General features: G+C 37.3%; 1 protein-coding gene across 1 annotated transcript in view; it reads right to left on the bottom strand.

The window, feature by feature from the left end:
• The window catches only part of med27 (mediator complex subunit 27), a 64,679-nt gene that overhangs the window by 18,569 nt on the left and 20,037 nt on the right, over positions 1-26,073 (bottom strand). Inside the window, exon 4 of the mRNA XM_077222673.1 lies at positions 8,184-8,277. Within this exon, the coding sequence (XP_077078788.1) occupies positions 8,184-8,277 (94 nt within the window). The remainder of the gene's footprint in view (positions 1-8,183; positions 8,278-26,073) is intronic.

The following is a 26,073-nucleotide window of genomic DNA, read 5'->3' as shown; positions in this document are numbered from 1 at the left end:
AAAAAGAAAAGAAAAGTGAGAAGAACCTGCAACACAAATACAGCTTGATCTCACCCTTGGCTGTTGGCTTGCTTAGTTGGGGACATTTAATATTCAACAATAATATTGATATGCCTGCACTGACACCATTATATGAAAACTAAACTGAGCATCACAACTGAGCATCAATGACATCACAGTTTTAACTATAATCATATTTTTTTATATTTACTTTTTTTACAACAAAAATGAACCATCACTGAACTTACTTATGCTGGACTATGACGGTATTTTCTTCTAGAAACAAACTTTTTTGCATTATTTTCCTGTTATCACTGTAAAGCTGCTTTAAAGACAATCTGTATTGTAAAAAGCGCTATATAAATAAAGGTGACTTGACGGAAAATGTACAACCTCGTCAAAGTGATGGATAATGATTATTTGACTTAGACAAATGTGGTCAGAATCAGTCCCTGAACACTTAATGTGTTCAAATGCGATGCAATTGTGATCCGATCCCTGAAAAAGCATGTTAGTGGCAGGTGTAAAGGTGGCATCTCATCTGATAGCTAACAGGGTTGGCACTGCATTCCAAATAGCACTGGGGGAGCTGTTTTTAGGGAAAAATGTCAGATCAACAGATTTTGAGGTGCACAAATTGCACTATTTTGACAATCTAGGAATCTGAATGCCACTGTTGAGGTCTCAGAGTGTCCACCTCATTAGCTTTCACCACAGCTTACTGTACCATCAAGCAACACGAGAAACAAGCTGACACACCACAACGCCCCTGAGTGCAAAGAGGGGTGTTTTCCAATACCCTCTTCCACCTCTCTGAGTGTGACCGGCTCTGACCTCTCCACCTCACGCCGGGTCTGTCCTCATCAGCACAATCCCCCACTCAGAGGTCGTTCCGGAATACCGTCAATACTCGCACGCCCATCCACCCCCAAGGTTTTGACTGTCGTGGCAGCGAAAAATATTTTTAATGTAGATCAATAGCAGAACAAGGTCACTTTAAAATTCAATTAACAAAAAATTGTTTGACTCTGCTCCATTGTAAACCTTTGAGGTGACCAAAGCCAGACACAACAAAGCAGAATGATTTACTCAAGGTGGAAAGAGAAAGCAAGGGAACAAGAAGGGAAGTAGCCAGAGAAAGTCACATGGTGTAGCAGCTAACGCATGCATTTCTGGCACATTGAGCTTCGGTGCGCATACGGACGACTTAAACGGAAGACTTAAACTTAAATGAGGTTTTAATACGACTCCCATGAACATATACATGCTTTGCATAATTTTCTGTCCTTTCTCTAAACTACTCTAAATAATAATGACCCCAGAGATACTCAAAAATAAAAAAGTGATAATTTACAGTGGCAATTGATCTGTATCACCATGATCATAGTTTTATTTTTTGGGAATAATAACGGTCTGTCTGTACATCACAGCACTTATAAATCAGACTATTTCTGAAATAAATAAATGGACATGAAATTCTGATTTTATATTATTATACAATATCCTATGCGAGCGCCTGGTGGCCTGGCTGGGCAGATGTGCTGCTTAATATTTTTGTGGAAACCGTAATAATTTTTTCTATTCTTTTTAATGAATAGAAAGTTCCAAAGAACAGCATTTATTTGAAATAAAACTCTTTTGAAACATTATAAATGTCTTTACTGTCATTTTTGATCAAATCATACATTCTGCTGAATAAAAGCATTCATTTTTATAAATATAGGGTGAAGTCAGCTAAAATGGGCTATAAGGTAAAATGGGCTAATGAGGTTGTAGGGTCATATCTCTTTACATTTTTACAGCCAATCACGATAACTGATCTTAATAATAAAAGCAAGGAAAATTAAGCAATAAAAATATAAAAGCAAAATTAAGCAATAAAAAAATAAAAGCAAGGAAAGTTATTCAAAATGCTTTACATAGAAAGGAATTAAAATATCCCACTATGGCAATTCAAAAATGCTTTGCTTAGAAAATAAGTAAACAGTTATAAAAGGAATTAAAAGAGATAAGTTATAAAATTAATTAGAATAAAATGAATTAAAGTAGTAAAAAGATGATATATAGAATAAACTTCTCATCTGGCAATACACCGGTGTATCTTATTTTGCATATAGTTTTACTCTTACACTGTGTATGTGGTGTTTATTCGGCCACCTAAGAATTCCATTGGACGCCTCCGATGGACCCGATTTTTCCCTAAAATTGGACAGGATGAGCTCTAGGACTGACCTCGGGTTCACTGCCCCATCAGTCCACACCCCCCAAAAAAACCTTTGATTGGAAGATCTAGGAATGGAGTCGATCCACTCCGTACCCCACAGAGCCTCAAATTTAATTAACACATCAAAATTACTACTCCATCACAGACCCATGTCATCACTATTGTTTCACCTTTCAATTTCCCCAATTAAGTGGTTTATGTTTAAGCATAGCATACCAAGGTATGCTTACATAGTATGCCTGGTATGCTTTACCAAAACGTGGCCCATTTTAGCTGACTTCACCATATATATATATATATATATATATATATATATATATATATATATATATATAAAAGAAATAAAATAACAGTAGAAGAGAGGTAAACAAAGACGCAGCGGTGCAGAAGTAGGAATGAGTACGACAGGAGACCTTTCTGGAACCTACAGTTCTCTACCATCGGTTCACAGACTTCACAAAAACAAAACAACAACTATATATTCAACTGAAGCCAGTTAAAAGCATTTCTGTGCAAGTGCCTATACGCATGTTCATTTCCATACACACTCTACATCTGTAACTCAGCCAGAAACCCTGTGGGAGAATTCACGTTCATAACTCGCTTTGATCCGGACCGCTGCAGGAGTGACAAGCACCAGTTTGTTGCAGCACATTTCAAAGTTGATCTAAAATGCATCTCTCCACTACTCTGGATAAAAAAAATTTAAATTATATTGTACGTCATGCTTCTGCATATAATTAATATCTGTCATGGAAGAGAGTATGAGGTTAAGCTAACGTTATTACAGGGCCAAGAAAAGCAGGTAGAGGTCCTGAGAAAGATGCATTTTCCATGCTAATTAGCATCCCCTAATTATGGTGGGGCAAGGCTGTTAGGCAGAATCTGCCCGTAGAGAGCCGTCCCGTGCTCCAATTAATGCCATCGCACTCTGCAAAGCCGTGCCTGTTTACAAACTGATGCTAAGAAAACGCAGCTCTGCTGTGGATTGATTGCCCTTTGTTATAAATTGCAGATGTGTACCACACTGAGATGTTTTTTTTACCATCCCTTCCATTCACAGCCATTTGCAGGAAAGGGACAGGAACTCAAACTAATAATAATACCTCTAAAGCCCTATTCGCGCGGGAAGTATTAGATGGTGACCTCTAGTCATTTGTAATAATTGCGGAGGTTGTCTGTGATCTTAATCCCGTGCGAATCGGCCATGTCTATAATTTGTAAAGTAAAAATTCCTATAATAACCTTCCATATTTCGCTGAACACCGAGGTCCTGTGATAATATTAGTCCCGTGCAAATCAGCATCTCTGTGATTTGGCCAGGTCATATATAATGTTTCCAAGGTTTTTGTTTCCTGTGAGCCTTTTTATCCATCTTTTGCGAAGAATGGAGGCTGCGTTGGAGTGTTTTGATAGTAATTTGATATGCTGGGTCTATACAATTGGCAGAAAGATAAGGCTGAAAATCATCAGAAGAGCGAAAACAAAATTAATGATTAGATGGAGATGGATGACATAGCAGCATTCAGGTAAGGAACTTTATTCTGTTTATGATCATACAGCTAGGCCAATAACGACAAAACATTTCCAAGCAATAGCCAATTGACATCATATCCGAGAGATAAGTCTGTAAATTCGAGTAAAATCACAGGCTTCGCTTATCCCGTGCAAATGCGCCACACGAAATTCAGATGTCGGGGTAATTTCTAATTCACACGAGGTCCCCAGATAATACTAATCCCGTGCGAATGGGGCTTAATAAACTAGCGCGTTGAAATATTTATAAAAAATAAATAAAAGGACTGTTTCTATTGTTGATGTGCAATTTAAAATAAAATAAAATATATATAAAATACAAAGACTGTTTTGGAAATTGAAGTCCAATGTAAAATAAAATAGAATAGAATGAAATAAAATAGAATAAAAAAAAAATTATATATAAAATCTGAGTCCTGAAAAACATAAGAACCACTGTGACAAAAAACCCCACTAAAGAGTCAAAAAATTTGGTTTTGGAGGGCCGAAATGGCGCTTCTCTGATGTCACGTTTTGACTGTGTTCAGCATCTGTTTCGTGCATACAACAGTTCAACATGTCAGCTGTGTGGACACTAGCTCTGGATTGACAATATTGATTTCTTGATTTAAATTCGTAATGATATGTTTTCTTAAATCTTTTAGTCTGTGCTGTTTTCTGTTGATGCACAGCGTGATGAAAACTTCACAAAACATTTGTAGCGCGCCTACCATCCAATAATCGCAAAATTGAAGCAAAGTCTCAACTTTAAAATCCTCTTGTTTTTATTACGAAATTCCAACAACAAATGTAGTTTTGGCGCTCTTTAATACGGCGGGACAGATTACTGTATCCACCTCATTTCAAGCAGCAGGTGAACACCAGAAGCTATGTCGAAAGATACATCACAACTTACAGAAATTAATCCTGTCTCATTGGAGTACAATGTCACTTAACATTACATTTACCTCAAGAAAGCTATTCAATGTCAATAAACTCAGAACAATAACTCTAGAGAAGAACATTTTGCTAAATATATGCATTTTATTACATATTCATTAGATGTTTACTTAACCTTTTAGTGATGTCTTCATTATTTAATGTAGCTTATGCTTGAATAAATCTGTCATGACAACAAGTATTAAAGTTTATTTTCATTTAAAAAGTTTATATTTCACCAACAAACTGAATTCGTTATTTAAGTTGACAAAATAATTGCCTTATGCGCAATTTAAATGTTTGTACAACCCAGTTTTAGCTATTGGAGTGTTGATTATGAAATAAATGTGATTAATTGATCATTTATTATTTCTGTTTTCGGCCAAGAGTATCCTGAACTTTTGGTTTCGGCCTAGAATTTTCATTTTGGTGCATCTCTAAAAAAAATAATTAGACAAAACCTCTTGAACTTTTGTATTATAATCCTCATTTTCATTTCATGCACAAAACGCCCATCACAATGAGGACATTTCCTGCTGATCGCTTTGTTGAACACCGAAGAAGTGTCCGAAGAAGGGCCTGGCAGCGATTTAGCCCCCTCGGTGACAGATCACTCCGGCCTGCCAACTGGGCCATCTGGAAGTGCATGCCCCGTGGGTGTGAACCACTGAACTCCCACTGCTGTGGAAGGGGCATTTGTAGTCTTCCTGGCACCGCTGCCAAGATCCCTCAGTCTCTCTTTCCTCTCAGTCAGCGGTGCCAAAAGACATGACGGCAGCAGAGAAGTGTCAGAGGAAGTCTCAAAGGTAAGGTGGGGGAGGGGCGGGGGGGGGGGGGGGGGGGGGGGTGGTGTGAATGACCCAAATGACAACTGACATCATCACAGAATGTGATAATTCAGACCAAAAAGGCGACTAATCATCTAGGTAGAGGTGAAAAACATTACTAGGAGACTGATACAGTGTACCATTGACAAAAAGATCCAAATGACCCATTCTGGTGACAACTTAATGTTGGAATCAGGGGTGTCATGCACCAATTATTTACTTATTTTAATTATTTTACTGAGGAGGCACCAATTCAATCCTGGCTCACATTGTACCCTGTTTGAAATGAGACATGGCAAGGGGGCAAGGAAAAATGCTTGTAAACAACACGTAGATGATAACAGAAGCAAATGGAAATGATCTATGACTCGGTTACACTGGCCAAACTTAGACTTGTAAATGTGGCATTACTGTCACACCATACAAGACAAATAATATTTGAAGCTACAATATAACTTTAATTTTATACTTAAGTATTTATTAATCATTTTAATACTTTTTTATAATATCGATAATATATTTCTAAATTATAAAATATATATGTATATATATATATATATATATATATATATATATATATATATATATATATCCTCCTGAGACCCAGGAATAGACGTTTAGGATATTGTATTTTAGCGAATTTCTCTGACAACATACAGGTCACAGTTTTAAATCGGGAGGTCCTGTAAAGAGCACATTCAGGGTTTTGCCGAAATATCAAATATTTAGAGGATGTACCTAGACAACTCCCTCTCCTTGGTCTTTAAAAATGACTGAATGATCAAATTTAGCACTCTTATGGAAATATTATAATATTTTGTAATTATCATTTAAGTCTGACTAATTTTCATTACAGGTTTCAAATTAGAATATGACTTTCTGTTACGAAACAGGGCATTCATTTAATTCATGACCTCTGGACTCAAGGACTTACATCATGGCATATTAGGCATTTTGGAAACACAAGAAATGAATAGGGAAAAAAATTATATATCAATATTCTAATGAAATATAAGATATTCTTATGAAAAAAAAATTTTCATTACATGTTGCCCCAAGAAAACATTAATATGCAATCATTTAGATGCACTGTATCGATGCATGGCACGGGAATGGCATTTATGGCCATGTTTACACGCATATTGCATAGAGTAAAATGGTATATCATATCATTCGGTTATATCTTTCAAAACAAAACAAAAGTTGAGAATCATCTTGATACAATGTTTGGATAAAAAAGCTTGAAACCTAAGTAGTGATTGGTTAATAGATTATTTTTTTTTTAAAGTCTTTTCATGTCTTATAATTTTAAATGTTAAATTTGTTGTCCCGACAATGCAAACCAGGGATTAACCCCCATGTTCTATTAGGGGTCTGAGAGACCAAAAGGCAATTTTATAAGCTTGAAAAACATATTTAATATTTAAGTATCAGGTTAATACTTAATGACTGTTCCTTATTTTATGAGGACTGATTATAAACAAAAAAATGTCATGCTTCAAACACCCTCCATGAGAAATCTTACATTACTTCTGTTTAGCTATAACACTTTCATATGTTAACATTTGTTGATCGACAGAGTTACATTTATATTTTAAATTATTATTTTTTCATTATTTTAACACATACAGGCTTAGGGTCTTTGGTACCCCAAGACAGTCAATCTCAGCAAAACAGCACAGCAAGCTTCCAGATTAGGCCTTAAACACACCGACTCATTTAAATGAACATTGAAACCAGGACAGTACTAAGGGAACAATAAAAAAGTATTACTGTCTGAAAAATAGGAATATTTCAGGGTTTCAACAGTAATAATAACTAGGTTTAATTCCCAATGTACAATTTTAGCACCATTATACAGCCTCACAGGGGTCATCATGATTACCTCAACACCACATGCAACTAATAGTTAGCATAGACAAACGCTAAATTAAAATTATCCAATTGTTGGGAAAAGCACCAATCACAACAATTTCTCCTAATGCAGCTCAAAGGATTGCTGTAAATCACTCAAGTTGGGTTCAGCTCTAATAGACGACCACTCTCTTCCATTATCATGCATGCACCCTGCAAAACTTTGAAAGTGAGGAGCGAACTCCTCGAAGAGTCAACAATCCCAGGCTCCTCTGGGATGTTCTCAGGGACGACTCACAAGGAGACTGACAGAGCAGTCAACAGAGAGATTGCTCCCAGAGTACAAGGGCATCCAGCTCTCCTTCACCATTACCTCTTATACACGATTAGTCAGAAAAAGCTTCTACATGGGTGCACTTTTGTGCTGTCCTGCTTCATCAATACCAGTGGAAATGGAAACCAACAAATAACTGTATAAAGTACTTGAGATTCATTTCTATTTACAAAATTGTATTTTCTCCTCTACTATAAAATACGAATACTTTCAAGACAAAAAAGAAAACACAACTTTTATGCTTTAAAATTTTGTTTCAGACCTGCAAAAGTGGTTATTTTGCAGGTTATCTTGTCTTAAATCTTGCTTCTTCTGCAATTTTTTTAAATTCTGACTTACTGACTAATAAGAAGCCATTCAAGCTGTGCTCCTACGAATGCGTTTAAAACAACCAATGAAATCAATTTCAAATATAAAACTTGTCATTTTGCCTTGAACAGAGAGAAATCATCACAAAAAACTCTGAATTTATGTACACAGAGCATCTCACCAAAAGAACTGCTGATGTCCCATTTGGCCGGAAAAGCTCGATTGACATATCTGGAAACATTCGTCCAATTCTGGATATGACATCATCCACATATCTGGAAAGAGAGAGAATATTTTGAGTAAAAAAGTTGCTGATCTTTCACTTTCACAAACCAAGAGGTCCTCAGGTCACGGTCACTGCCAAAACCAAATCGATTGGCTTTTCATTAAGGTCTTGGTATTGAACAAACTAATTGTTTCTTTGGATACAACACATATTGATGGAGTCTAAACAGTTGAGGAGGTCCGGGTCAGCATTGTGATGGTCACTCTTGAATCGTCACATCGAATTTGATTCGATCTTTATTTTCGAATTCTCCTTTCACAATTTAAAGGTTTATCAGTGTTATTCTAGTGCTTTTTATATACAATTGTATTCACTGATATTTTGAACTAGCTTTTATTTGAATATTTTCAGTTTTATTTTAGTTTAAGTTTTTGTAATTTTATGGGCTTTTGGCATTTCTATTCGTTTTTGTAATATATATTAATTTAATATTATTTATAATTCATTTTTTATTCATTTTTAGCAAATTTAGTATTTTAAATTTAAACTTATTTTTATAACTACATTTTTCATTCAATATTTTTATTTTATTTAATCTTCAAATGTTTTTTTTTTTAGTTTTAAGAATAACACTGATGTAGCCACACAAATCACGCCTCGTTGTTCTCAGTACAGCTGTAAATAATCAAAACAGTGTCAAAAACAGGACAATAAACATCAGAAGCAACATAAAAAAACTGTATGAGCTCTAAATTGAAAGCATTAAGGCATCGATTGGCATCCACCATCAACAAGACTCCACTGTTCCACATCTGACGTAACCTTCAATGCTTCAGAAGAAAACGAATACTTAAAACCCTGCCAGTGTTGCTCAACAGCCTCGTTAGACATCAATAAATTGGACAGAGAGTGCCAAAAGCCTTCAGCCATCCCTGGAGTCAGCAGAACAGTCCCCAAGAAGAGTCGCCCAACATGTATTGTAGGGTCAATGCTAATAAGGGTTTAATGAAAATCTCCGTTGCCATCAGCTATCAATAGACTTGAGGGACTGGCCCTGCACACAGACGAGGAAAATAATTCATTAAAGAACTGATGGTGGGCGGCTGGTGGAGGGATTTGTTTAAAAGTCATTTGAAAGTTACTGGACCAACTATGGAGATATTACTTCTTAACAGTGGTTGTGGAGAACCCAAGTAACCCACGGACAGGTGCAAACAGGGACACGTATGTGATTGCGTACACACACGTCTGCAAGTGCAATGCAGCTGGAGAATCGACCAAGATTAAGTTGCCTCATCACGTTGAAAGTTCTCAGTGATTTTCCTGCAACAGCAGTTTCTTTCCCAGAAGGGAAGATCAAAAGCAAAGAGAAATTGTTCAACATACCTCTCTGTTTGTTCACAATTTCCCTCGTGCCTGCACTAAGGTTCCTCATTTACTCGCTTAAATTAAATAACAGCATATTAAATAGGCGAGAACATCACTAGAGTTCCTCATCAGCTCGACATATGCTTATATAAAGATTTTGGGAATCATTAGACCAAGGATAAACTTGATTTTTACTGTTTAAGGAGAAAATGTGAGTAGTGCTTGTGCATGCAAAACTTGACAGCACAGTGCTACGGTATTTCTAAGCAGTTGCTAGGGTGTTCAGGAAGGTTGCTAGGTGGTTTCCTACTAGCCAAATTCAAAATAACCCACCACATCTGTAATATATTCTGGTCTCTAAATGCCTTGAGGTCTTCAATATAACCTTAAAAGGACCTCTTGGCCTGCTTTATTGTTCACCAAGTGAAAATAACACATCTGACCGCACCCCAAAAATTGCCATGACTTGAGGTATCATTCATGCCTGAAGCTCAAATTTTGAGGAAAAAGTTATGCATTGAGCTTTAATACTTAGGGCAAGGGATTTAAAACCCTAAAGCCGCATTTTTTCACTATTTCTGAAATTCGCATACAATTGTCACATTTCGCCCCCACAGTGCCCGTTGCACAGCACCTTTAAACTTGTTTGTGAAGCAACCATTACCCTCATTTTATTAACCATGGTAAAATGAATGATTTGGATGAACATAATGAATGTATGATTATATACACACAAAACGAATGACCCCCCAATACATCTGAAAGAAAAACATTGGTTAAGAGCTAATCAACGTAAATAATGATTATAAATTTTCTATAATTATTCATAACCACCATTTTACAGAAATAGTGTTAAAAGGGGCTAGAATTTTCATATATTAATCACTTTTTTATTGCCAATGTGGGAACAGCTTGTAACTCGGCTTGTTTTTGCCGGGAAAATCGAAATGTGACGTTTATGTGCACTCCCAAGAGCCTCTTTTTTTTTGTTCTATGTGACACATGAAATGAATGCTTATGCAATGTTCAGGATAATGCCGAAAGAAACATTCTGTACTGCAATGTCAATGTGTCGGGCAAAGAAAAAGGATTAATTCCAACAATAGCCTAACATAGCCAGATCAATATAGTCTATAGTCTCAAATATATTCTATAATCAAACAATCATAACGGTGTAGTTTTAATTACCTCATCTGTCAAGATGAAGCTGGTGCAAACATATCCACATCGCTACGATCAGATCCTTTCTTAACTGCTGCTTTCTCACTAGTGTCATTTTTGTTGTTGAGAGGAAAGAGATCAGCACATATTTACTTATTCATCTAAACGTCGCCCTCAGCAGCGTGAACAGTGTATCACTGCAAAAGTATTCTTTTTTCTTTTTTACTCCCAAGTAAAATACGAAAAAGAACCTTGCAGTTAGTATATATATATATATATATATATATATATATATATATATATATATATATATATATATATATATATATATATATCGGGGCCTTGAATCCTGTTCAGTCTCTTGTACATTACTAAAGCACAAGTGTGAACACAAGCAGAAAGTTGCTGGCTTCAGTTCACTTATTGACCTTAAAATAAAATTTAAAAAGCTTTAAATAAAATAATTTAATTTCAATTGTCAAGTAGGATGACAAAGAAAGCAGCCAATATTGTATACTAACCTCACATGAACCAAAAACCTGCTCTTCCAGCCAATCACAGACACTGCAGCCAAGCAATTATTTTATCTTCTGGCATAGGTGGTTTATTGGCAATAGAATGGCTGGGATGTAACCAAATAGGGTTAGCAATAATATCTCCATTGGCACCACAGAGGGGTGCCAGCATGTTACAAGACAAGACATGTTTTAATATCTCCATGCTTCATAACTCATAATCTCTGGAGTGAAACCTACCTAATCTCCATGCAAACTAACTCATCATCGCTGGACTGACAGAAAAGGTTTTTTCTTCTGTGGCTGATTGTTTTCTCAAGCCAAGCAGAGCATGAGTCTCATAATGGATTTTAAGCACAGCGAGACTTGATTTAACATATCGAACATTACTTGCACATCAACAACTGTACACTCATTAAATCACCGTGTCTTCGCTCTGTAAAATCATTATCCTTCCTGTATAGATTTTGTGCTCCAAGATATGGTCAAGAAAGTGTAAAATCAGTCAAAGTCCACAGGATCCAAAATTATAATTTGCCACATCTAGGTATTTTACATGAATATTTATTACTAGCTAGATTACAGGTTTAGTATGACAACATAATTATTACATGTTTCCTTTGCAAAATTGCCATATTTGTGACAAACTGCAGTTTCTGTGTCACAGTGGAACTGTACCTGTCAAAAAACATCAAAACATATTGTGATTTTGAAAAAAATCCTAAATATTTTAATGTAATGTTTCAGTTCCTCGTAGTTCCTGCCAATCTGGCATTTTATTTAAGCGCAAAGCCAATATTCACTCACATTTGGTGCTTGGCTGCCTTGAAACCACAGTGTTTAAAGGTCCTTGTTAAAGTCCCTCCCTCTGGCCCAGCCCCAGGCCGTCTCTCTGAACAGGTTTTTAATTGTCTTCTACCCATCTGCCCTGTTATACCACTGCACCAGTACAGGGCGAGACCAATAAAGGTCAAGAAAACCAATGGAAGAAGATGTGGCTGTATCCTCTGACCTTGAGTGTGCTGTATCACTGTCAATCAGCAAGGCACAATGTGCCATCTTGCCAGAGTAGGCTTCATTTCAGGTTAAAATATTCAGTTGAAAATCCCCATTCAGAGTGCAATATACTCCTAGATCGGTTGTAATGTCTCTTGCACTGTTGAGGAACCTACTAGCAACTCAATTAAAAGTAGTCAAACTACAGTCAAGCTAGCCTTTAGGAAAAGTAGTAATTTGGTATCATTGCTCATGTGACCACAGAACATTTTTATAACTAATAATTTGAGCTGTCATGCGCCTAAAATCTCTGTAAAGTTGCAGGAAAAATGACCTATAACAAATCCGATTGGCCAATTGCATGCGCACACACACTGTGTGCAAGGCAAAACAAACAAACACCCAAACACTTCACCAGTGTCTACCTGAGCAGTAGCATCAAACACAGCAGAAAAAAGTCAATTTCACACTTTATGAAAAAATTAATGAATCAGTAAAAAGCACACTTTAGAACCAGATGGTGTAGTTTACTAAAGCTACCAGCAACTAACAATGCTTAGACAACATTGTACAAAACCCCTGGCCCTGGTTACAACACATAACGCGGTTCTTCATCATAAATTAAAGGGATAGTTCACCTTATCAAATTAAATGCCTTAATTTACTTACCAATATGTCGTTTTGACATGCTATTTGAGGTAGCATTGTTATATCATACTTTTTGTTAATATTTTGAATTAGATTTTAGTTTTCTTTTCAACTTTAGGTGAACTTTTAGTATTTTTTTTTTATTAAACGAAAATGAGAAATGCTGCCTTTGCAAATAAATGAAGTAAAATAATATTAATATTTAATTTTATTTCAGTTTCTGTTTATTTCAAGTAATAAAAATGTTACACCCCAATTTACACCGAAACAACATTTACTGTATAAAAAAACAACAGCGTTGGGCTTTTGCTGATCTGAAGGTTCTAGAGAGAGCTGTTTGAAGGCCCCGATGTTCTCAAAGCAAAGTTCTGTTTCATTCTTTGGGAGTAAAAAGAAGTTTGAAATGCATGATCAGTGATATACTGTTAATAAACATCCTGACACCACCCACACTGCTGAGAGCAGCTTTTAGATGAATGTGTAAATATGTGCTGTGCGCATTCGGCTCAATAACAAAATAAATAACAGTGGCGAGAAAACAGCAGTTAAGAAAGTATCTGCTCATAGCAATGGATATGTTTGCACCAGCTCTGCAATTCAGCACTCCAGTCAAGTCAAGTCATATTTAAATAGCACTTTATACGTAGATCGCTTTGAAGCAAGCCGATTAATAGTATTAAAAATGAAAAAAAAAAAATGAAAAAAAAAACATTGTCAGTGTCTCTTTCAAGTAGAAGTACAACTTCAATATCTACTTTAAAGCGGATCTCCAATGTGTTTATGTCCTACACAAGGTCCTCTGACCTCGATGGACTGACCAGAAAAAATTAAGCCTCAGAGCCACATCTACCAAGTACATAATCGCCACGGACTAATGGTAGTCAGCCGGAGCAAACCCTTGCGAAAAAGAAAACTCCTGTTTCAAACTCCAGAAAACAAACACCAAAGAACTTCGTTTTGGTCTGAATTTGTTTGAGATGATGTCACACCAGTTTGTCCTTCAGTATAGACCTTATGTAGCCCCGCCCCTTTTCAGCGCTGCGCTCGTTGTCTTTTGACTTCCGGTCTGTATTTTCACAGCGATCTTGCATAGGTATGAATGAACTGCTCGTAAAAAAATTCCCGGTCGACATTTGTTAAGACATCTGCTTTACAATGCTTATGATAAACATTACAATGCTCATGATAACTTTTGTTAACTCTACAATAAGTAAATCCACTTCACCAGCTAATTACTCCTGGACAGCGATGCCATAGAAATATACAGAGCGACCGCAAAAACGGAAGTTCAAAGACAATATTCTAAAGATGACGGCGCCCACGTTTCTCTGGTGCATAAGGTCTATTGCTTAAGAATATCGGGCCTTGAGGGAATGAGTACTTACAACATGAGATTCTGTGAGAGGAAAACCCAAATGTTAGTTTTCTTTTTTATACTAACCTTGTAATCTAAAGTTAATGAATGCTCCATCCAAATTTAGGTTCAGCGGCACAGTTTAAGGATCCAGTCTGGAGTGTGATTTGAATGTTAATGCATCAGATTATCACCCAGATGATGAAACACTTTCAGTGGATTACATTCCAACTGCCTAAAAACCGATGCGGCCACAAGAAAGGGCATCTCCAGACACCCCTGAGGATGGCAGGAAGTCAGTGTCAGAGGACCACAAAAAAGGAGGTGCTTGTACTTTGTTCATCTTGATGTAACGGGGTAACATTGCTCTCTCAGTGTGATGGACGATACAAAGTGATCAAATAGCCCTTTCTTGTGACTGCATGTGAGGGTGAGATGAATACTGATAAACGAGTGCTGTTTTCCTCTTTCCTTTAATCAGGGATCAGCTATGACACAATTTCATAACACTCTAAGCTTTGCTGCAATGCAGCACAGGAAAGAGACACATCTTGACCTGCGATCCCTTCTATCTGGGTATTGAACATAAAAAAAACCTGGATGCACTTGAAATGATTTGATGATCAAAATACAGTACAGGTCCTTCTAAAAAAATTAGCATATTGTGATAAAGTTAATTATTTTCCATAATGTAATGATAAAATTTAAACTTTCATATATTTTAGATTCATTGCACACCAACTGAAATATTTCAGGTCTTTTATTGTTTTAATACTGATGATTTTGGCATACAGCTCATGAAAACCCAAAATTCCTATCTCAAAAAATTTGCATATTTCATCCGACCAATAAAAGAAGTGTTTTAATACAAAAAAAGTCAACCTTCAAATAATTATGTTCAGTTATGCACTCAATACTTGGTCGGGAATCCTTTTGCAGAAATGACTGCTTCAATGCGGCGTGGCATGGAGGCAATCAGCCTGTGGCACTGCTGAGGTGTTATGGAGGCCCAGGATGCTTCGATAGCGGCCTTAAGCTCATCCAGAGTGTTGGGTCTTGCGTCTCTCAACTTTCTCTTCACAATATCCCACAGATTCTCTATGGGGTTCAGGTCAGGAGAGTTGGCAGGCCAATTGAGCACAGTAATACCATGGTAACTAAACCATTTACCAGTGGTTTTGGCACTGTGAGCAGGTGCCAGGTCGTCCTGAAAAATGAAATCTTCATCTCCATAAAGCTTTTCAGCAGATGGAAGCATGAAGTGCTCCAAAATCTCCTGATAGCTAGCTGCATCGACCCTGCCCTTGATAAAACTAGGTGGACCAACACCAGCAGCTGACATGGCAGCCCAGACCATCACTGACTGTGGGTACTTGACACTGGACTTCAGGCATTTTGGCATTTCCTTCTCCCGAGTCTTCCTCCAGACTCTGGCACCTTGATTTCCGAATGACATGCAAAATTTGCTTTCATCCGAAAAAAGTACTTTGGACCACTGAGCAACAGTCCAGTGCTGCTTCTCTGTAGCCCAGGTCAGGCGCTTCTGCCGCTGTTTCTGGTTCAAAAGTGGCTTGACCTGGGGAATGCGGCACCTGTAGCCCATTTCCTGCACACGCCTGTGCAAGGTGGCTCTGGATGTTTCTACTCCAGACTCAGTCCACTGCTTCCGCAGGTCCCCCAAGGTCTGGAATCGGTCCTTCTCCACAATCTTCCTCAGGGTCCGTTTTTTGCCACACTTTTTCCTTCCCACAGACTTCCCACTGAGGTGCCTTGATACAGCACTCTGGGAACAGCCTATTTGTTCAGAAATTTCTTTCTGTGTCTTACCCTCTTGCTTGAGGGTGTCAGTGATGGCCTTCTGGACAGCAGTCAGGTCGGCAGTCTTACCCATGATTGCGGTTTTGAGTAATGAAACAGGCTGGGAGTTTTTAAAAGCCTCAGGAATCTTTTGCAGGTGTTTAGAGTTAATTAGTTGATTCAGATGATTAGGTTAATAGCTCGTTTAGAGACCCTATTCATGATATGCTAATTTTGGAGATAGGAATTTTGGGTTTTCATGAGCTGTATGCCAAAATCATCCGTATTAAAACAATAAAAGACCTGAAATATTTCAGTTGGTGTGCAATGAATCTAAAATATATGAGAGTTTAATTTTTATCATTACATTATTGAAAATAATGAACTTTATCACAATATGCTAATTTTTTGAGAAGGACCTATGATAAAATAAAGATAAAATAATTAAGTATTAAATATATCTATTCATCCATCCATCCATCATCTTTTAAAAATGTTTTCAAAGCTTTCAAACGGAGCGAACATTCAAAGCTGGTCTTGACAAACTTTGCTTTTCTTGCTAAAAATTACAGTCAGATGAATTTCATTGCAAGTCTGCTTCCTTACATTCAAATTCAATTAAAACGGAACTGAATAGGAATTTAAAAAGTAATGCTAAAGAGTTCAATTGCAAATTTACAAATTACAGTACCTTTATGAACACCCCAGTGAACAAGCCAAAGGCAACAGTGGAAAGGAAAACTCCCTTAGATGGAGATGAGGAAAACCCCTTGGGAAAAGCCATTAGGAGACTCACCTGTGGAAGCCCTCCTCCTTAGGCTTTTAAAACACTCTTAAAACAAAGCATACACAATTTGTAATCTGAACAGATGCAATTCAGCCATCTAGTATTAATGGCAATACTGAGTAATTAGTTATAAAAACTATTTAAATATTCAATGTGCAAAGAGGAAAGATGCATTAATGCAGTGAATGGGTTGAGGCTGGTGTTAATAATAGTAGCATGTTAAGTAAAACTGCAGGTCTCATGAGGGTGGTATGGTGAATTAGTCTTGGTTCAGTGACAGTGGCTTTGCCTGTCTGGCCGATGGGAGCAAGAGGCACTAAAATGACAACAGCACTCTGCATTGATCCTAGTAGGGCAGCAGTCTCATATCCTGAGAATTCAAAAGCAACAGAAAGCCCTGACCAATGACACTTCCGCAATCACAACACAAAGGTCACCTTGAGCTGACCAGGGCAGCTTTCAATGCATATACTATGACTAGGCACTTGTGCTCAGGACAGCGAAATCCTTTTCCAGTAGGTATTTCACTTCAGACTCGATGATTTTGCGTTTCACTGGGTTGACTCGATACGCATGTTGCTTAATGGGTAAATGATCGTTCACTTCAATATCATGCTGAATGACATTTGTCTGTGTGGGCACATCCGAAAACAGTCCTAAAAAAGACTGGATCAAATTCAAAATGTCAGCTCAGTGATTCACAGTTAAATGACATAAATGAGAATTAAGATCTGACAAAATTTCAGAATTATTCAATCTGACATCAGACATTGGCATACTCCGTAGATTTAACCCATCTTCCTCTCCGCAGGAAGGTGGTACCACAGAAAGAGAAGCAACTGGAACAGTAGAGCTCTTTAACTCCACTTGTTCACCACGAGCAACATAACGCTTCAACCTGTTGATGAGGCACACGCGGGTTTTTCTCTGTCGATCGTGGGTACAGATAATATAGTCAGTATCACTGAGCTTTCGCTCCACAACATAATAAGGTCCAGAAAACTTTGCTTGCAACAAAGAGCCAGGAAGTGGTAACAAAACAAGCACTTGGTCTCCCTTCACAAAGGAATGAACGACTGCTTTTTTATCAAAACACTCCATCTTTATTTGAGTTTTTAACAAAGCTGACTGAGCCAGATGCAGACGTTCTCGAAACGAGCTCACATAATCTAAAAGATTGCAAGATGGCTTTATTTCAGACAACCAGTTTTCTTTGAGCAGCTTACGGGGACCGAGCACCGTATGCCCAAAAACTAACTCTGTGGGACTAAACCCCAGAGACGCCTGTACAGTCTCACGTACAGAGAACAACAGGAGTGGTAATCCTTCGTCCCATTCTTTTTCTGAATCAACACAATAAGTGCGTAACATGGTTTTCAAGGTTTGATGGAATCGTTCCAGTGCTCCCGGAGACTCGGGGTGGTAAGCGCTGGAAACGATATGTTTAACATGCAACTGAGACAGAATTTGGTTAACGGGACATAAAATTAGTTCCCTGGTCCGTCTGAACGATTCTCGGAAGTCCAAAAGTAGAAAAGAATTGCTTTAGCTCTCAAAGAACGAAGTGGTATCGCCTCAGGATAACGATGCTGTGCACATAAGCGTAAGCAAGTATGACCTGCTTTTGTTTTCGGTAGAGGCCCAACACAATCTAATATTATGTGCTCAAATGGTTCTCCGATAGCAGGAATCGGCTTAATAGGTGCTGGAGAAATAACCTGGTTAGGCTTCCCAACCATTTGACAAGCATGGCATGATCTGCAGTATTTTGTAACATCTGACTTATCCTAGGCCAAAAGAAATGACGCAAAACTCGATAAAGCGTTTTAGCCACACCTAAATGGCAAGCCACGTTATCATGCGCCACACTTAACACCTGTTCTCGAAAACATTTAGGAACGACTATTTGGTACAATGTATCCCAACCTGAATTATCCGACACTGAAGGTGTCCATTTTCGCATTAAGACTCCATCCTCGAAGTAATAATCAATTGGCTTTTTCACAATTTCTTTTGCATGAACAGCAGAATCTCGGCAAAATTCGAGTGATCTTGTTTTTGCTCGACAGCCAATAACGTACGATCTACAGAAAGTAACTGATCAGCGGAACCAAATTCAGCACCACTGCTAGTGGACAGCGGCTTAGGCGCGGACATCTCAGACAGTAATTTACCAGAATCAGTCAAGTTTTCATTAACAAAAAAAATGTCAGAAAGATCCATTACGGTGGGAAATTTTTGTGATTGAGCTCGAGTAATAACACAGGCTGGAAACACGGATAAATCTACCGCATCTTGCTTACACACAACGGATGTTTCATCAAGCGGACTCTCAATGACTTCAGTGAGAAGGAAAAATGTTCCCCCTGCCAAGTCATTTCCAATTATCAGAATTACGCCATTTATAGGTAACTGAGCACGAACGGCCACTTTTACGAAACTAGTTATCCACTCAGATCGAATATATATTTTATGCAAGGGAACATTTTCCACTTGCATTACAATTCCCAGCACTAATACATCAGAACCACAATATGTTTTCTCTGAAAATGGCAACAAGCTTTCCAAAATAAAAGACTGCGCTGCCCCGGTGTTGCGCAATATAGTAGCAGGAACTTGATCATTTTGCAAATCACTTAAAGAAATCATTCCCTGACCAATAAAAGGTTCAAAAATTGCATCGATTTCTGCCTTCGAGAGTTTAGTAATAGTTTGTACGAAACCAACTCCTTTATGCTGTTTAGTCTTATTTTTCTTTTTTTAAACTGGACATACATCAAATGACCCGCTTCGTGACAATAAAAACACTCACGATCATCAGGTTGCACTGATGGTTTCAAGAGTTTAGATGATTTTGAAGTTCTCTCAGAACTCACAAAATGTGATGTTTCTGATGAGTTGGTGCCACGAATAAATTTTTGTACACACAGCGGCCTCCGCAAGAGTTAAAACTTTTTGCTCATTCAAGTAGGCTACACCACGGGCAACGAATTCTTAAACTCTTCAATCAAAACGAGCTCACAAAGCCGCTCAAAATTTGCCGATTTGCTGGCCTGACACCGTTTATCAAAAAGTGAGCTTTTCTCACGCGCATACTCAATGAACGTTTGATTGGCAGTTTTCACAGGTAAACGGAATTTTTGGCGATACGCCTCGGGGACAAGCTCATAGGCTCTCAACACAGCGGTTTTTACTTTCTCAATCTAGACTGTCGTTAAGGGACAAAGCGGAACATACTACCTGTTAAACGACATTGCAACAAAAGATTCTGACTTCTTTCGGCCAATTCAAAGCAGCGGCAACGCCCTCAAACGCACCAAAATATGAATCAACCTCTGCCTCCCGAAACGGTGGCACGAGGTTGATTTGTCTACTAATGTCAAAATCCGGTTTAGACTCACCGAGCGGTGGGCCAGCCTGTGTCTCCAATTCACATTGTCTAAAGCGCAAAAGTTGGGTAGTATGTTCTTGATTTTTAATTTCCAAATCAAGTTGTTTCAATTGGATAGCGAGTTTTAAATCTTCCGTACCTACTCCACTAAGTGAACGAGGCACCGGTTCACTGCTCGGACCCTGTTCTTCATCACTTGCGCTTTCCTCTGTCTCCCTACCCTCACTTTCAGGATTTTTAACTGCTGTTAACACACCCTGTTGCATCATAGCAGCTTGTATTACGTCCTGTGTGATAAGGACGGGTTTGATGTGAACTTTTGTTGTTGATAAAAAGGAAACCATCAGTAGATCCACCAATCAGGCTCCTCCAACGGCAGCCAATCCCTGCACACATATACAAAACAACAACCCACACAAAACATATACCGAGGATCGTAACAGGGGAAACGGCCAAATATAAATTTTTTATATTATCTCAGAATTTGGAAGTAGGTATATTAGGCTGCTGTCACTTTAAGAACTAATGCACAGATCTATACTGTTACATGTGCGTTTTCTTTCTCAACTGTTTATGTTCATTTAAAACATAACTGACTGTGTTTACGTGAATACTCGCCGAAATATAAACTTTGACTTTATTTTTTGTGTATTGGATTGTTTAAGTGCAATAGGCAGCGAAAAATAACTAAATTTGGTACTGTGAGGCGGCTTTATGTGCTCATACCCAAAAGTGTGAGCACATAAAGCCGCCTCACAGTACCAAATTTAGTTATTTTTCGCTGCCTATTGCACAAAATATAAAGTCACAAATGCACAAAAAATAAAGTCAAAGTTTCGATTTTGGCGAGTATTCACGTAAGCACAGTCAGTTATGTTTTAAATGAACATAAACAGTTGAGAAAGAAAACGCACATGTAACAGTATAGATCTGTGCATTAGGTCTTAAAGTGACAGCAGCCTAATATACCTACTTCCAAATTTGGTACTGTGAGGCGGCTTTATGTGCTCACACTTTTGGGTATGAGCACAAAATATGCGGGAATGAGCTGTGTGTCATCTGAGAGATGAGACGAGAAAGCACAGCTGGTATCATGTATCTATTCTGGGGAAAATTTATATTGCAAGCGTTTCAGATAATTCAGTATCGATATTAATTAAAAAAAATCTATATTTTTTGTTTATTATTTCAGATGCCTTTTTTAAAGAATACAATTTAAAAAAAATTTACATAGGCCTATAAAATTCAACCCGCCAAAGTGGCTAGCAGGAGTGACTGCGTTACACGCCACCGCTGAAATAAACCCGCATTTAGCGGGTGTTAATGTCAAGCACTGATTATGACATTAGAAAACTGTCACTGATTAGACATTTTATTATACAAACACAACTGAGCAACCTTTTCAGTATAATTAGCTCAAATTGGTGCAAATTCTGTACACAGTTCACAAAATCAACAGATAAAAACAACAGAGCTACAACATATTTATTAAATCCCACTCTGTAACTGCTTGTCTACTTAGCTGTTGGGAAAGTGTTCAAGCGCAGACACACTATCCCTTTGAGCCAGATTATACGAGTAAATGCTGTGTAATTCTGTTTACAGGATTAATATTGCGATGAATGCACAGGATGGGACCAGCTATCATTCAGACTATCCTCTGGGCCTCAATTATCCAAAAGTTTCATTTTGCCGTGAATTTAAAACTAATAATTTTATGGCAACTCCTGCTGGTTCCTTAATGGCAGTATGAATGATTATAACATACTGATTGAATAAATAGATCAATAGAGCATCCTGTTTGTTGATTTGATTATTTTGAAGGTTCTTTAGGCCTCTATTCATTTTCTTTTTATCATTTTAATGTAGGGCTGCAACAACTAATCGATAAAATCGATTATAATCGATTATGAAAATCGTTGTCAACGAATGTCATTATCGATTAGTTGGTCTGCTTACGTCACGGGGAGCGTTTACTGGTACGCACACACACGCAAGGTCTCTCTCCCTCAGGCGCTCTGCCGAGCGCGCGCGCTACGCGGTTTGGAGCAGTCTCGCATGCGCGCTCTTGCTTGCGCGCTCTAGATTTCGGGAGTTTGAACTATTTCGCGGGCATCAGGGAGCCGCAATCAATATGCGGGAGACGCCCGGGACTTCCGGGATCTTGGGATGTCTGTATTTTGTCTCGAGCATCAGGTTGCGCAATCAGTTCGCTCGCAACGTAAGTGATGGATTAAAATAGCGCCACCGCAGAAATAGGTTAAATTAAAACGGTCTTTACAAAGCGAAGCACTAAATATAAAGGCAGTTAATGACAGCAGCAGTAAAATATTGTTTTTTAGTCACTGTACTCAGTGGTTTTCAGCGAATGCTTGTGCACTAATGCATAATTTCTCCTGTCCTTTACTCAAGCCTGTTAGCTTGCTGGGTAACGTTACCTTCATTCCGTTCTCTTTTTATAGCATTTGTCTACTAAGTTTTAATTGTTTTTCAAACGCGATCTACTGCGGCTCTACGTTCACACAATTGTTTTCAGTCTTTCTATATTTATTTAATCAATTTATCCTTATATTATTCTTTTATATATTATATATAATATATATTATATTCTTTATCCTTATATTCCTTATATATAATTAATTTTAAATAAAAATTAAATGAATTATATATTTTAGATGTTTTTAGTTTGTTTTTAGTTCAGATATTCACATCTGAACAACATGTCTGTGTAAATTTGTTTTAACAAAAATTGTGTTAAAACATAATATGTTGGATATCATTTTTTTAACAATAATCATGTTTGTCAACTTGCCATCAGCAATTATCATTAAAAACAATGCAAATATTGATATTAGTAAAACTCAATGTGTGGCTTTTGCACTTTTTAAAGTAGAATTTTACACATAAATACCCTGATTTACGGTTTTATTTAGTTATAATAAAAAAAAATCTAATTTAATTTCTATCCGATTAATCGAAAAAATAATCGTCCGATTAATCGATTATCAAAATAATCGTTAGTTGCAGCCCTATTTTAATGTTTATCACTACGCCCGTGTATCACTTTGCTTGCATATTAGTTTGCACACCCAATCTAGGCTGCCAGATAAAACTGTAATTATTTATCACATTATCATTTATTTACACAGTAAACATCTATTAAAATGCATTTAGAAACAAGTGGCTTAGGAACAGCATTACTTTCTCCAGTAGGTCCACTTATTTAAGCAAGCGGCGATGTCAGAGGGGAACGCTATCAGAACGCTGGCAAGTAAAAAAGCAACATAAAAGCAAAAGCGCATGAAGGTTGTGCTGCATAATTCATGTGCCGCTCCTTTTAGAAACGGCAAATTCATCAGGACAATGACGTTTGACAGAGGAGCTGCTGTCTCTGTTCACCTTGCTCCGTTCAACATCCTCTTCCATCTGAAAACAGCACAGCGCTATTAAAGATACACAGTGCACTGCAGACTGATGAGGCAGCAGGGTTTAGGCCACTTTGAGTCACCTAAAAGCAGATTTGTCATGAGCACCTCACTTTACTGTACTGGTAAAGTCTGGTAAAGTGTGTCAGGATGAAAACAAATCCACTAAATTCAGCCTGCAGTATACCTGCTTCTTGCCTGGGCAGTCTCTGGTGCAACAAAAAACTGGAAAAGCACCATCAACACCAGCAGTTCTGACTTTTGGGGAAGCTTTTTCTTGTACTGGAAACTGCAGGTTATGGGGAATATAGGCTAGGTGGTATTTGAAAAACAAATTGTTTCAACTTGCTTTTGGGGCCTTTCCAAATACTTACTTCTGCACACATGTATGCTATGTCTGAAATCCTTCTCTCGTTCACTATTCCGTATTTACAGAACTCCACATATGTACTTGAATGTAGTAACAAAATGGAGTGAACAAAAACAAAAGTTCCTTTTAAAGGCAATTCAGTTAACTTGGAAATCATCTGTTTAAAAGTTTGGTGTCAGGAATAATAATTTTTTTTTAAAGAAAAATAATACTTTTATTGAGTTAGGATGAATTTAATTGATTAAATAAAAGCTGTTCTTTCTATTCACCAAATAATCCTGAAAAAATGCATCACAGTTTCTACAAAATTATCATGAAGCACACCTGATTTCAATGTTGATGATAACAATAAATATTTCCTGAGCACCAAATTAGCTTATTAGTATGTTTTTCTGAAGGATCATGTGACACTGAAGACGAGTCATGATGCTGAAAATTCAACTTTGACATCACAGGAATAAACTATTTTAAAACATTTATATTTTAAAAAAAAATCACAATATTACTGTACTGTATTTCTGATCAAACAAATGCGTAAGAGACTTTAAAAAATATTTTTTTTAAATCGTACTGAATCGTCAAACGTTTGAACGGCAGTGTACTTTAAGAGGGAAATACCAAAATCTCTGAATCTGGTAGTCAATGTTATGTTTAAAATCTGATTGGAGTGGTATCAGAAACAGTTTCTTTAACATTAAAGGGTTAGTTCACCCCCCAAAAAAGTATGTCATGAATTACTCACAAATGAACACAAATGAAGATATTTCTGATAAAATCTGAGAGCTTTATGTCCCTTCATTGACAGCTACGCAACTACCACTTTCAAGCCTGAGAAAGGTAGTAAAGACATCATTAATGTAATCCATGCGACTCCAGTGGTTTAACCTTAATTTTATGAAGAGATGAGAGTGTTTCGCGCAAAAAACAAAACAATTTACCAAATTGTTCATCTCTAACGTGCGTTTATGTAACAACTTCTGCTCTACACGAGCACGTTGTGGTGCTCTCGTGAAAAACATTTTTTGCGCAAAGCACTTGCATCACATGGATTACTTTTATGATGTCTTTGCTACCTGTCTGGGGCTTGAAAGTGGCAGTTGCATAGGCTGTCAATGGAGGGACAAAAAGCTCTCAGATTTCATTAAAAATATTTTCATTTGTGTTCCGAAGATGAACGAAAGTCTTACGGATTTGGAATAACATGAGGGTGAGTAATTAAAGACAGAACTTTCATTTTTGGGTGAACTAATTGATTCTATGTCATCTTCAGGTGTTAAATGCACATTTAAAGTGCCCATATTGTTTTCCCCTCCCCCCCGAATATTCCCTTTCATGCAGTGTATAATATAGCTGTTTGTAAATGTAAATGTTCTGCAAAGTTATAAAGACAAAAGTGCTCGATAAATAAACTTACCCAAAAGAAAGAATCGCATCTGAACCACCTATATGAGTCTTTTATAATTCTAATCCCACTGCCTGATGGTTCTAAGTCACTAGAAAACAAATTTGCATAATGCCCGCCTATGTTGTACGATGTTGTTGGTAGGGTTGCTTGCCACCCGTCCCTTAAAATACGGATTTAAAATACGTATTTACAAGTAAAATGATGCGTCCGTATCAAATCAATAAGTGATTTACGATTTGTAAATTTGTAAAATAATACGATTTGTCCCGTATTTTACATAAGGCCCACACATAGCCTAGTTGGATAAAAACATAAGTATTTACTATACTAATAGCAAATAGCCTATAAAGAAATCAATTTCACAATAATGTTACATTATGATTAGAATCAAATGAATTTTGTCCATTTTCTAAGCTTAGAAAATGCACATTTATACGGGCTGAATTTTATAGGCCTAAAATATTGTTTAGTAATTCTGTGAATTACACTGCGCAAACCAAAGTAGGCTAATACTACCGACCGGATGAAGAAGGGTTGGCTCTCAATCTCCACAGAACAAAATATGTATTTTATTTTATTTTTAGTGTTCGCATTTATGAGGAAGAAACAATGTTACGGACGTGACAGT

Source organism: Siphateles boraxobius, unplaced genomic scaffold (genome assembly GCF_051911475.1).
Source record: "Siphateles boraxobius isolate OS27281-9 unplaced genomic scaffold, OSU_SipBor_1 9, whole genome shotgun sequence".
In the NCBI taxonomy this organism is placed as follows: domain Eukaryota; kingdom Metazoa; phylum Chordata; class Actinopteri; order Cypriniformes; family Leuciscidae; genus Siphateles; species Siphateles boraxobius.
This window is presented reverse-complemented; position numbering and strand designations above follow the sequence as displayed.